The 13,479-nt window shown below is 38.4% G+C and overlaps 1 protein-coding gene across 1 annotated transcript; it reads left to right on the forward strand.

Annotated features, from left to right (window-relative positions):
• Positions 1-4,302: 4,302 nt before the first annotated feature.
• Positions 4,303-10,349, forward strand: LOC104522378 (alpha/beta hydrolase domain-containing protein 17C-like; the record flags this gene model as incomplete). Its single annotated transcript, XM_010164648.2, has 3 exons — positions 4,303-4,354; positions 4,794-4,973; positions 8,835-10,349. Coding segments are annotated over 3 exons (452 nt in total), but the record flags the coding sequence as incomplete, so codon positions are not given.
• Between the last annotated feature and the right edge of the window lie 3,130 nt (positions 10,350-13,479).

The raw sequence follows: 13,479 nt of genomic DNA on the forward strand, positions 1-13,479 counted from the left end.
AAGATATTTTAACTGAGCACGTGTATGTTCCAGTAAAAATACTTCACCGTTTCCTCCAAATGTGACATGATTTGTTTCACTCCTGATGGATGCTGGACTTTCTTTGTGTCTTGAAAAATGAATTATTTTATTGGTGTTTCCCTTGAGAGGGGAGGGCACAGTTTCAAACTCAGTCTACTTGCGAGAACATGGGAGCTACTTAAGGTACCTTGTTTTTCCTGACCTTTTATCTCTATATACTGTGTTGCAAGGAAGAGCTTCACCACAGCTACCTTAGTTTAGTGGCAATTAAGCAGTACCTCTCCACAGCATTGTGGATTGGAGTTTGTGTTGTCAAAATGCTCTGCCTACATAGTTACTGTGACTGTTTTTGAAAACTAATTTGTGGCTGTTGGTATATCCATGCCATTCTTTATGCTTTCCAGTTTAGGTAAGGGATACTGGGACAGTAAATACCATAAAACTTCAAAACTGAAAATATAAGGTGTGATTAACTTCACTGATTCAGTAAGCCTGAGAAGAGGACTGGCCTCATTAATGATTATGTGTTTAGCACCTCTGAGGTTTGGCACAGATGCTGCAACTTTGGCCGTGAACATTGCAGGACTTCGGCCGTATGACACGTCTGTAGTCCCTGAAGCAGCATTCCACTAGTGCTTTCAACTGAGTAAGGAGAGAGTAAAAATAGCAATGGTAAACTTGCCATCTGTGTCACTCAAAGCTGAAGCCTGGGGTAGGGGGGAAGTCAGTATTTTAGGCTCATAATTAGAGATGTTTTATGATAATACATAGTTTGCACATAGTGCTGTCAGCCAGAAAGCATTAAGTACTTTACAAAGGCAATTGATACCATCATCTGTGTTGTATGAGGAAGCTGAGGAGGGACATGGCCCAAGCCACAACCATACAGCTGAGCAGACTGGACTAGAAATAACTGTATCCCATCCTCCTTGCTGTCAGCAATATTCCCCATCTCTCCCGTCCCGCTGAACTGCTGGTGTGACTGAGGTCTCTTAATATTCTGCACAGGAGTAAATAGAAAAGTCTGGGATATGGATTCTTAATAGCCAACTTCTGTACACATAGTTCATGCTAGCGTGAGGAGACTAGAACTGCTGGTAAATATAATTTGTATAAATTGAGGAAGTAACACAGGGAGAACAAAAATTGCTGTGTTACTGTTAACTTTGGAGTGTGTTGGTGCTGTAGCTAGACCTGGCTTGAATGGGTGAGCTGTAGGTGCAGATAGCTGTACTGCCTGTGAAGGTAGCTGGGGCTTTTTCTGTGCATGTAAGAAATGTAATCCGTAATCCAGATAATCTACTCATGGGTTATTGAGAGTAGACTAGGCTGGAGAACTTTGCCACCTGATTAGTGTTTGTGGGTAAGAGAGTAGAAACACATTGTTTAAATGGCAGCAGCTTTGTACCTCTCAGTATTTGACTTCCCTTGGGGAAAAAAGCATGGCCACCTTTTTTTTCTTTTATTTTTTTCCCCCTTGTCAAATCAATGTTTTACTTATGCCCACACTAACTATGTGAATTATTTCCTACTCTGCTTTTGGTGAAGGCTGGTTTCCACACTGCAATGTTGCCCTGCTTGTTTTGAACTCTCTGGTGGGCTCCCTAGAAGTGCAGGAACATACCCATAAATTTAACTTGGGTCTCCCACTCCTGGATGGAACTCTGTTTCCACAGAGACCAAAGCTCATGTGTTTCAAGGAAGATATTTTTAGGAGCTGCTGTTCAGCTGGTGGAAGGACTTTCTTCCTTAATAGGAAAACAGATTGTAACAGGATTCCTCTTTTCTCAGAATGTCTTTTGCCTTTTTCTGTCACATTCTTTCCTTTTTTTCTGTGTCATTTAGTTTCCTTTTCATTGCTGTCTTCTTATCCATGTCTGCTCTTCCTCTCTTCTTTTGTTTCGCTTTCTGTATCACTATTCTTGTTACACAAGAATACACCAGGGAGTTTGCAGAGAGTGGGGAAGGGGCTCAGCCTTTGCTTAAATGATACTGTATTTTAAAGATAAAATCTTGAGGTCATTTTGTACCTCAGTTGAATGGCGCTTGCTGAGTCACCAGCTGGGCAGCATTTGTGAAGGCGCCAAGCCCTGGCCTTCAGCTCCAAGAACCTCACACGTGTCAATTATTCATGGCCCTTGCTGAGGAGTTGTCATATGTCCTTTGGCCTTGCAATAAATAAATTTTACATGTAGCTGTTTCTGCTGATGTTTGCGGTAAGCTTGATGTCTCACCTTTTGATTGATGGCCTCATGGTAAAGGGCTTAAAAAGATAAATCTGTTACAGTAGCTCTTCTGTCTTAGAAAGTTGGACTGTCCCTAACTAAACAGTCCCAGGGATTCTTTTAGTTGTCAGTCAGTAGGAATACAAAGTAGAAAAGACATTTGATCTAATGACAAGTTACAAATGCACTAACTCAGTGTCCCGATACCCTTTTATGATTTTTTTTTTTTTTGTCAAAATTGTCACATTGCCTTTCTGCAGAGTTAGATACTGAATAATTGTAGCATTTATTTAATGATGAAGGGCTACTTTAAATTTAGAGATCTCTGTGGGGTTTTTAATGCTGCTGTAGACTGTATCTGACTTTAACTGGCATACTGTGAAATTGGGATTTTTTTTTCTAGGGTATCTATTGCCACAGCAGCAAGGTGCTCCACTTACGAGCTGTTTTCAGAAACAAAACATCAAAAGACCTGAATCCAAAGCAGATCAATCTTGAAGAAAATTGCCATACAAAGACAATTGTATGTGTTGAAGGAATTCTCTTGCTACCCTGTGCTGTCCTGTTATCCTGTGATTCTCATTCAAGCATCTGTTTCCATATTCTGCTTAGATTGTAAACTTTTAGGAAGGGGACTTTACATTTATCATGGTACTGGAGTTCAGGATGGTATTGCAAAACCTACCAGCGTTAATGTCATTCCATCCCTACTTAAGTGCCATGTGGAGGATCTTGTTCCAGCCCCGTTTTCTTGTATTCCCTGATGTTGATGCATTTTTGCCTGTCTTTAACATGATGCAGCAACTGGTAGATCAGCAGGTTGGACACGTGCTGCCTTGAAAGGTACATGCCTCCAGCTCTCCCTGCCCAACAGCTGGAGTGGGGTCTGTGAGGACAAGATCCTGTTAACACGCATGCCAAAATCAACCAGGCTCTGCTGTGTGCTGGACTATTTCTAACAGTAAGGGAGAAAAAATTCTCCTAAAAGAGCTTCCCAACATCTCTTTAAAAACATCAGGCCGTGGCTGTGGTGATAGACCACCAACGTGGGCTGCTGCTTGGTTACCAAGAGGATAAAATTTTACTCCAGGGAGATATTTTTATACAGTTGCTTATTCATATTGCAGTAGATGCCAAAAGCACCTTTATGCTCAGCAGTATAGAAATATTAAGAAAATTCTTGTTTCACAGAGGCTATAATCCAGTCTAGTTTTACTTCACCATGAAACCAGGCAATCTTGACAACCTGTGGTTGGATGATTAGTACTGGATTATTCTTCTATTGTAATTTTAATTATTAATTGGTTATTCTTCCATTGTAATTTTCTGTCTTTTCCACATACCCAATCATTTATCTCCTTGAAAGCTGAGTACTATCCAGGCCTGCCATACACCTCACTATCAGCTTGGCAAGGAAGTTGAAGCCTTCCAGGCATGCATTGGGTGTAGCCTAAACTGTAGGTTTTGATTTTCATTGTCATATCAGTGACAGCAGGACTGTAGACAGTGTAGGCTAGCAAAAAGACATGTTCTGCACAAATTATTTTCTACTACAAATGTGTTCTCTTCTGCACTCAATTGTACATCTTGCAATAGGAAGTGGAGTTAGATGTAGAAATCTTCTGGGTAAATATTTTATAATTAACCAAGTAACTGCTTTCCTTTGCAGCTTTCCTAACAAGTCGTAGTGATCAAATACTATTGTACTCTTCACTTCTTCCTTACCATTGTCACCACCTCTTGTGCCCCTTCCAAATTCCTTTATATTTTGCATACTTCAAGTAAAAACTGAGTTAGTATAATCCTCAACTTTTTTGCAGCGGTGAAACAGCACACAAGCTAGGACAGTTTTTTAGACTGGATGAGAATATTGGGGAACCACCCAGGACTCCCTATGAACCCTGAATTTTATGGAATTATGTATCTTTATCATTACAAAATAAGCTTAATATATTTTAAACTGGAAAAGAAAAATGAGGAATAATTTACGCTGATCAGAAACTGAAAAAATGAACAGAACTGTCCTCTCAAATTTTTATATTTTTGGTGTCTTTAGGTACAGTAACAAGACAGTTCGGTCTTTTTGTTCCAGCTGCGTGGAAAGAAAGGTGGGCAGAGGAGTGACTGTCTTGTTTAATGGTGGAAAGGTTGTTAGCCTCCAGAATATCTAATTGAACTTCCTGAGAGTGACTCTGGATAGGGGGCAAGTCTAATTTATAATTTGCTGTGCTGTGGAGTGAAAGATAAGAGGTGCTCATGAAGATGGTGAAGATTAACAAACAAACTGATGTTCCTTCTTTGAAGATAGCTCTCTTCAGCCTGTGTAATGTTTTGATTATTTACTTTACTGGATTGTTTTAAAATTTGGACTTGTAAATTCATGTCTCCTAAGAACAGATTTTACAGAGCTACAGTAGGTAGGAGGGATGCTTTGGTTTTTATCTGTCTCTCCTTTTGCTTGTTTTGGTTTGTTTTTTGCTTTAGTGATGTAAAATTTGTTGTTTTGATTTGTTTTGTTTTTAAAAATGGTGTTTCTTTTCTCTACAGATATGGTGTTAGTCCTGAGAACATTATTCTGTATGGTCAGAGTATTGGTACTGTTCCTACAGTAGACCTGGCATCTCGGTACGAGTGTGCAGCAGTAATCCTTCATTCTCCCCTGATGTCTGGATTACGGGTAGCTTTTCCTGACACTAGGAAAACCTATTGCTTTGATGCTTTTCCAAGGTATGTATAAACACTGCAAAGAGGGTTGTTCTATGCTCAACATGCTGTTTAGGTGTTTAAAAGGGACTAGTTGTGTTACTTTCCAGGGAACTTTATTGAATTGTCACCTGCATTTTAAACTTCAGATATGTACACCTTCTAAATCCAAGCAGAGATCCACCATGTAAGAAACAGGCTGTTGTCAATCTCAAACTAAGACTCAATGAACTAGTAAAGTCTTAGTGTTTACAACTAATTTTTCACCTGTTTTTTTTGTGTTATGGCTTGTTAATAACAGAATTGTTATGCAGTCAAGTTTGTAATAGTAGCTTAACATCTGATAATACACTATTAAGTCCTTCAGGCTGATGACTAACAGATTAGTAATTGTACGCTCTTAACATCTCAGTCAGCTTTGATTTAGAAGGTAATATGATACCATGAAATGGATGTGCTGTTTTCAAGCTGCGTGTTAAAAGATTGCCATGGTTTTACCAGATCAGCAGAGAAAAAGTTATAGATAATTGTTGCTTTTAAAGAGAGAAAACAAGAGAGGGTCAGAGGCTAGAGTGTTAGACTGGTGTGGTTCACTTCTCAGCTTGGTTCTGCATTTCATGTATAATCTTAAGGGAATGCATTTAGTGGTTTTTTTGCTTTTGATACTTGTAAGTAAAACCACTTCTGCATCTGTGGTATGCTGTCCATAAAGATACAGAGACTTGTATTTGTTCCGCTCTGATGGGAGATCATGTAAGATCCTAATGTCTGTGAACAAAATAAAGTAAGTTACTCTCCCTCTTTGGAAGATTTTGAGCTTGTTTTAAGAAGCTCTAGAATATTTTGCATATAGAAAGCTATATGTAACTGGTTTCAAGATAAAACAGTTGCCTTTATAGCCTAGTGTTTATTTTGAAAAGTAATTGTAACAGACCTAAATTAGAATACCCAAATATTTGGGAATAGTAGAAATCCTGGGAATAGCAGATGTTCTAGGAATTTTTTAAAACTTCTTATTTGACCCAGTTTAAGTTATGGGAGAATATGAGAGAGGAAGGCAGTCTCTTTGTAGCAGTGTATATAGACTGGGGCTGTGTTGGGGTGTGAGGAGAGGCTCAGGTAAAAAGCTAAGTGGTCCACGGAAGGGAGAAGACAAAGTAGAGGCTTGCTGAAGTCTTGTGCAAAGCTCAGCTTTGCTTTGGAAGGTCATGCTTGCAATAAGTGTAGTAGGGGATATTCATAGCTTTTGTTGTGTTTGTTTTATTTTGGTTACAACAGATTAAAATTAGAAGGTGGAGGAGGCTGTAGATATAAATCTGTATGTGAAGCAGGCAGAAGTAATAGCGACTGAGTAATAGTGGCTCTCAGTGTCTATGTCCAGTCCCCATGTTTAGAATTCTTCCAAACAGGTTATTAATTAAGTAAATAATTAAACTGTTGAAGGTGCAGTCAGAATTTGAAATGCTTATACTCCAACTCATTCATCATCCTCAAACCTGAAATCCAGTATTTACAAATGCTTCTGGGAGAGGGAGAAAACAAAGCCTTAAAAATAGCTCTGATTACAGAAGTAACAGTGATTAGCTGATATCAGCCAAACCAAATAACAGTTTAAAAAAGAAAAAGTGGAAGGGGGGGGAACAGTGACAACAGATGCACTGTAGCACTTGAGTATTTTGTTCTTACCCTACTGAGCTGTTCATTGCTGTCACTCTGACTTCACTTGTACTGTAAGCAGTGAAAATAAACAGCAGTGCACTTCTATGAATGTGTGCAGCTCAGCTGTCTGTCTTCACAGTGGGAAACAAAATAGTTCTGTGTGCACCTACAGTGAATTGCTATTATGTGCATTTTCTGTTGGGACTCCATGAGAATTTGGTCTCTGTGGATTTTTCTAGCTGCAGAGCAGTGTGGCGAAGAATACTAAGTCTAATGTGCAGTTTAAATACTGCCTTATGAGTCGCTGAGTTGGCAGTGGGACACATTCCAGTTTTCTGCAAAATACAAATATTATCTAGCTTAATGGTCTGTGAATATATGTGAAAAAATAGTTTCATTATCTGAATACTGAAGTGAAAGGGATTTCCTATAATAAATGAGACTTTAGTATCTAGCCACTAAAATAGTGTATAAACATCTCTGTGGCTGTATGTGGCTGACATGTCTGTCACATTGTGGAACTCGAGGACAGACCCTTCATGGGCTTAAGGCTTCAGTCTATGTAGCATGATGATTATAAAGTATTTACATTTGGCTGTGATATTAATTTGAGAATGAAAATGACAGGGAAGAAAATCTGCATTATTCTGATGTCTCTCTTACGTTCTTGGGATATTTTTCTGTATTCGGCATAGTTGCACACAGCTCAAGTTCCAGACAGGAAAAGTGAAATAGACTGCATTTTAATTTTAAATAACACTTTCCCTCTTTAAATGACACGAAGCTTGTTTTTGGAGAAGCATTGAGACAGAAATGTGTTTACACTCAGCTGTTTACTGGAATACCAATGACTGTTCTCTAGAATGCTAAATGCTGATATTTGTATGTGTGAAGTTTAGTGCTTCAGTCTACACCTTAATTTTTAATTAACTTTTTATTTTCATAAAGCTTCTTCAAACCTGTTTTTAAGTCAGTGTATATTGGCATCTGTATTTTAATGATTTTAAGCAGTCTTGATCACTTTGTAAAATCTCTAGTCATACCAAAATTACATGCTTTCTTGTTCTTCAGGAGCAGGAAAATCCAAACAACTTTTATTAGATAGTGTTGAGAAATAGGCTTGTTCTTCTGTCACATCAAATATTACTGATACTCATTTTTCCACCCACTTCATCCCATACTCTGCATAATATCCTGAGCCAATTCCTTCATTTGTTGATGTAAGTGGAGCTGGTAGGAAGCTGAGAGTTCATTAGCACTTGGTGCCTACATACTGATTTGTAATTATTGGTAACTACCAACATGAAATGTCTGGAAATAAAAGCTGGTGCCTGCATGAAGACAGTCAGAGAAAGCTGCTGTTTACCACTTTCAAGTTCATGTGCCACCAGTATGCTTTGTAACTGAGGTTTTCTGGCCTGAACTTGTAGGTGTGAAGATGCCTTTGTCACTCTTCCTTTACCTCTGAACCTGTTTTCCTGTGAGAGGCAGTCACTAGCTATATGGGTCTGCTACATGTAGCTGGACCAAAAGGGAAAGAAGTTTCCTTTAAGGCCACTTGGCAGAAGTTGCTTGCATAAAATCCTATGTGTTTCTTCTGGCTTGTGGTTAAATATTCTTGTGTGATGCCCTTCTCCAACCGTTTTCTTTCTTGCCATTTGAATGTAGATAATCAGCACAAAGAACAGATTGTTTCTCTTTATCTGAATCTGCTTTAATTTGGGGTTTAAAGACAGGTTCAAACCTCATGAGCTGAGGCTTTTTTTTTTTTTTTAATAATCTTATGACTGGAATGTAGTTAATTAATTCTTAATCTGTTAAACTGGAAGGTGATAATATGTAATGTGAAGAGTCCACACTGGCAGTGTGTCCCATGGAATCTTACTTGCCTCTCAATGGTTTTTGAGATAAATATACTCACTGTTTTGGGGAATTTTTTGTGCCAAGCTTTATTTGTGTGCTGCCCATTCGAGCTTCTGTTGTCAGAACTGGTGGGTTGTTGTTAGAACTGGTGGGATGGTGGTGATGGCAGTGCAGGCTCCTGTTTACACATGTGTTTTGGGAGTGAGCCTTGTTCCCTGTCACTTGGGCGCAATCCCAATGTTTTGCAGCCATTTAAAAACACGCAGCGGTAGCTGGTGGTGTATTGATAGTTAAGCTTGCTTTCTCTGATGGTACAGAAGTTAAAGCCCCAATCTGAGTGATGTTTTTCTTTTCCATCCCCAGCATTGACAAGATATCTAAAGTAACCTCTCCTGTGTTGGTAATCCATGGTACCGAAGATGAGGTAATCGATTTCTCCCACGGCCTGGCCATGTACGAGCGATGTCCACGAGCGGTAGAGCCCCTCTGGGTGGAAGGGGCTGGGCATAATGACATAGAGCTTTATGCACAGTACTTGGAGAGACTAAAACAGTTCATATCTCATGAACTTCCCAACTCCTGAAGAAGCCTACCTGATTTTACCTCAGTTACTGTGAACGGAAGAAATTACCTGTTTTTGCACATGCTTTAACTGGATACCTGTAATAGCTTTATACTATGAAGAAATACCCTGTCTTTAGGGTGTTCTAATCAAACATCTGATGAAATTTGTCTTTTATATCTGGAAATGATTCTACTAATGCACACAGATATGGTCAACTACTGTAATTCCAACAATTTTTAGCTTCGTTGCCCTGAAGGAAGTGGGAATGCTAGCTGCTTACAGGGACACTTTTTACCTAGTGCTGTATTAATCGAAGATCAGTTTTCTCCGTCTCACTTCAGATTGTTTCTAATTCTGTCCTACAGAGACTTTTTTTTCCAGTGTTCCCAGTGTGGAGAACACAACTGTTATGAGCTACAGCTTGTTCTGAACAATCAGTCATGGGTTAAATCGAAGGGAGTACTTTCTCTGTAAAGTTTCTAGCTGTGGTATTGTAACTGGAAAGTTATTGTGATGAAGTTTCCCCTCTTCCCTTCTAGTGTTCTTTCGTTAACTTACTGATCTTCCTGAGTAAATTATTTGAATATACTTTTTCCTGAAAATAAACAAACTACTATATGGGGCTAAACTCTGTAATGACCTCTCCATTACCTGTATAAACGTAACTGGAATATTCTTAAAGGAACTAGGGACAAAATTGCTTTTGTTTAAAAATAAATGTGTAAATTTACTACTAGAAAACTCATTTTAATATTCAGATGGTCTGAATAATAGCCATAACAGACATTTCCTTCTGTAAAGCATTCCTGTAGACTTTTTAAAAGTACTGTACATATTTGAATTTACATTGTGCATAGATTCTTAATTGGTAGCTTTAATTTAAGTCTAGTTACAATAAACTGCAAAATTCTGGTTTGTATATGATTGAATACATTTTGTTAAAATATGTTTTTATCCCTATATTATTTTGCTATTAAAGTTTTATAACGTTTCCAGGACAAAAAAAAATTTACACATTTATGTTTTGATGAATTTATGTAACTAAATTTTCATTGAGCTGATCTTTTTAGTTTAGAAGTAATTTGATTCTTTGACACTGGAATCGCACAGATTATGCATCAGAAATGCAAGACACTTAAAAATTGTTACACTACTAGCATAGGTCTAATTTTTCCAAATTTAAAGGCCTTAAATGTACTGTAAGCCTCAGATTGTTGTATAAATTGATCGCGATTGATTGCAGTTTGTGTCCTGTTGCTATAACGCAACACAGTGATTGTAATGGAATAAAGGATGCATGGATTAGAGCTTGCTGAAGTTTTGAATCTTATTTGGTGCAGAGTTTTCATCCACAAGGAAAGTGTAAAGTACAGATTACTTGATAGAGTAACTTGAATTTCATTATTTAATTCCTTCCTTTCAAGGAAAACTCTTCTAAAGTACAAAGCCACATTTCCATGAAGCTTGGTATGTAAATCAAATGTAAAAGAGGTTACTTTTAAACGGTGTTCATCTGGTTTTAAGTAACAAAAAATCATGATTCATTGCCTAGAAGAAATGTTTGAACATAGTTGTCATGAGTCCTTATAACAGGCCTGCAGTTAATTTTCAGCATTGCAAGTGTGTCTATTGTCTTTGATTACAGACTTGCCCCTATTACTGTAAAAGGAGAAAAACTGGTATTTTCACTTACAGTGGAGGCAAATGAGGACACTTGTCCTCCTCCACGTCATCTGGATCCTTGGAATTTGGATCTGTGCATCTCTGTTGTCCAGATACAAGTTTTAAATGTCCCAAGCCAACAGGACTGCCAGCTTTTGGTGACTTTACCAGCCAAAATTGGCAGGTTTTGCCTAATCATCACCTCCAGCTTGCTGCTTCCTTCCTGTATGTTAAATGGTCAGATATATGTTTGTGGGATTTTTTGGGTGGTTGGGTTTGTCGTTGTTGTTGTTTTGTTTTATTTCTTTTTAACCTACATCAAGCTTGCTGCTTCCCTCCTGTATGTTAGGTGGTCAGATATATGTTTGTGGGCTTTTTTTTTTGGTTGGTTGGGTTTGTTGTTGTTGTTGTTTTGTTTTGTTTTATTTCTTTTTAACCTACATAAATCTACAGTGGATTGTCTTCCGTTTCTATGTATTCTTCCTGAGACTATAGCCCGGTGTAAACAAGCTGATGTCTGTGGTATAGGTATTCAAGACAACCTTTGAAAGAGTAAGCCTGGCCGTCTAGTGACTTGGGGAATTTTTACTTAATTAGGCAATGTTTTTTGATACTCACATTGAACTCTGTGTTGCCCTGAAAACTTCAGTCTACAATGTTTCTTCTCATGACCCATTGTAGTTACCCTTCTACTTCAGCAAACTCATACTTTTAACACTATAAATTGGTATTTTTTTAATTACTACTTTTCTGACTCCTGCAGTCGTTTTGTGACTTATCTTTGAATTTGTTTTGGGGATTTTTGTCAGTATTTCTCTATTAATGGGAACGCCAAATCCAAATTCAGCATTGTCATGCATGTCCCAGGGTCCCTGCACACGCAGCCCAAGTTCACAGTACTCTGGCTGAACATTGATTTCCATTTGTACTGTCTTTTATTTGTCCAAATTCCTACCTGACTAATTCTCAGAGGTGCCTTGCTGTTCTTCTGGCTTCTGCGTTGTCTGTTTTGCTTTGCTAAGTTAATCTACATTGAACTAACACAAATGTTTTGCGTGTTAATTAATGGCCTATCAGTTATCCACTAGTATGAATCTTCTTCCCTGTCTCTTAATTCAATAATTTGTTTACTTGTTTGGTCCTTAAATAACTTTCCTTGTAGCTCTATTCCCATCCAGTAGTTCTTAACTGAATTCTGAATTTTTTATTATAATTTACTTTTCTGACCTATCCTTTAGGCAAAATAAAACAAGTAGTAGTAGTGAGCTGCTTTATGTTGTAAGCTTTTATCAAAGCATCACTGTTTCCAGCATTTCAAAACAGTGCTGCTGGTCAACATTAGAATTACTGGTTGAAAAAGTCTCTGGACAGTTCATGAAACTACTTATTAGACAGAGGATTTCAGGTATTCTTTATTAAAAAAATGCTTAGAATAGGTTGTTTTAAATGATGGAAAAGGTGATGATGTGAGGTTATGAAAGAGAAACTTTGGATTGGGCTAAGAAATAGTCTGTTCCAGCAAACTGTTAACATTCTGTCATTTAAATGTATAATTTGGGCCTTTATGAGAACGTGTTATGCATATTTTAGAGCTACAAAGGTGTCACTGTAAAAACGGCTGTGCCTGGATAAATTATGCAACGGGTCTTCCAAGAGTGTAAATGATCACTAACATTTTTTTTTCTTGACGTGGATGCTTTATGCAATTTTCCTGTGTGACTTAACTGTCTTTTTTCATACAGAGCAGCCATCGATGATGTAACAGCTTTTTTTCAGGAAGGTAAGATGTGGCACATCTGTTTTTTCTGTCAGTTGTCTAATGTTTGTACTTTGAAAAAGCCAGAGGAAAGTATTTGTTGTGACTTTAAAGGTAGCATTTTCCAAGGAGTTTGATATGCATCCTTTTAAAATTTATGTAACTGTTACAAATTTAACTTGTATTCACATGGAGACCTGTTACCCTTGTTGCCTTTGCTGCATTTTTCTTCCCCATTCTTCCACGTTATTCCTGTAACTTGTTGTAACTGCTCTGGGCACTGACCCTTCAGCTTTCTAAATGCCCAAACCTGTATTCACACTTAGTATTGTACACATTTTATAAACTCTGCATCGTATTTGCCTTTCCTAAATGATGCTAAACATAGGTAGGGAATCAATGCACTTGCCTCTTCTGGTTATTTGTTCATCAGTAAACCTTGATTGTTCTCATTTGGAAAATGTTTTCTTCCCTGGGTCTATTCTCATTAATGTAAATTAATGATCTCGTTTAAGTCTATTTAACTTATTTCTCTATATCCTTCTTTGTGGAATTCATCAACCATTTTAGCTCTGAAATTTCTTGTGTTCTCAATGCAATTGTTTTGTACTCCCAGCACTGGTGAAGGGTAGGGTGGCTCTTTGATGGGTACTCTGCTGTTGGGAATGAGGTCAAGCACAGAATCTACCTGCTCAGTGTTTATTGCTTTCAAAGCCCGGCAGTAATTCTTTGATCAGATGCGTGTGAATTTCAAAGCGGGAGGTTGTATTTCAGCTGTGCAATATTTGGGTCTCATCATTAGGAGTAAAATGGAGGAGCTAGTCCTTAGATCAGGGGAGTGAGCACCGCTCCTTTGACACTTTGCCTCTGGCAACATCTGGTTCTGTCCCCTGTGCTGCTGGCTGTCCCTGGGGCGCTGAGCACACAGGGCTGCCCGCCTTTCTGCCCGGCCTGGGACGCAGAAGTTTTCCACTCGGCAGAGACCCGAGCTGGGCTCCCCGCCGCGCTGGCCGGTGCCGGCGGGC

This window comes from Antrostomus carolinensis, unplaced genomic scaffold, assembly GCF_000700745.2.
Source record: "Antrostomus carolinensis isolate BGI_N321 unplaced genomic scaffold, ASM70074v2 scaffold29693, whole genome shotgun sequence".
NCBI classification, from domain to species: Eukaryota; Metazoa; Chordata; class Aves; order Caprimulgiformes; family Caprimulgidae; genus Antrostomus; species Antrostomus carolinensis.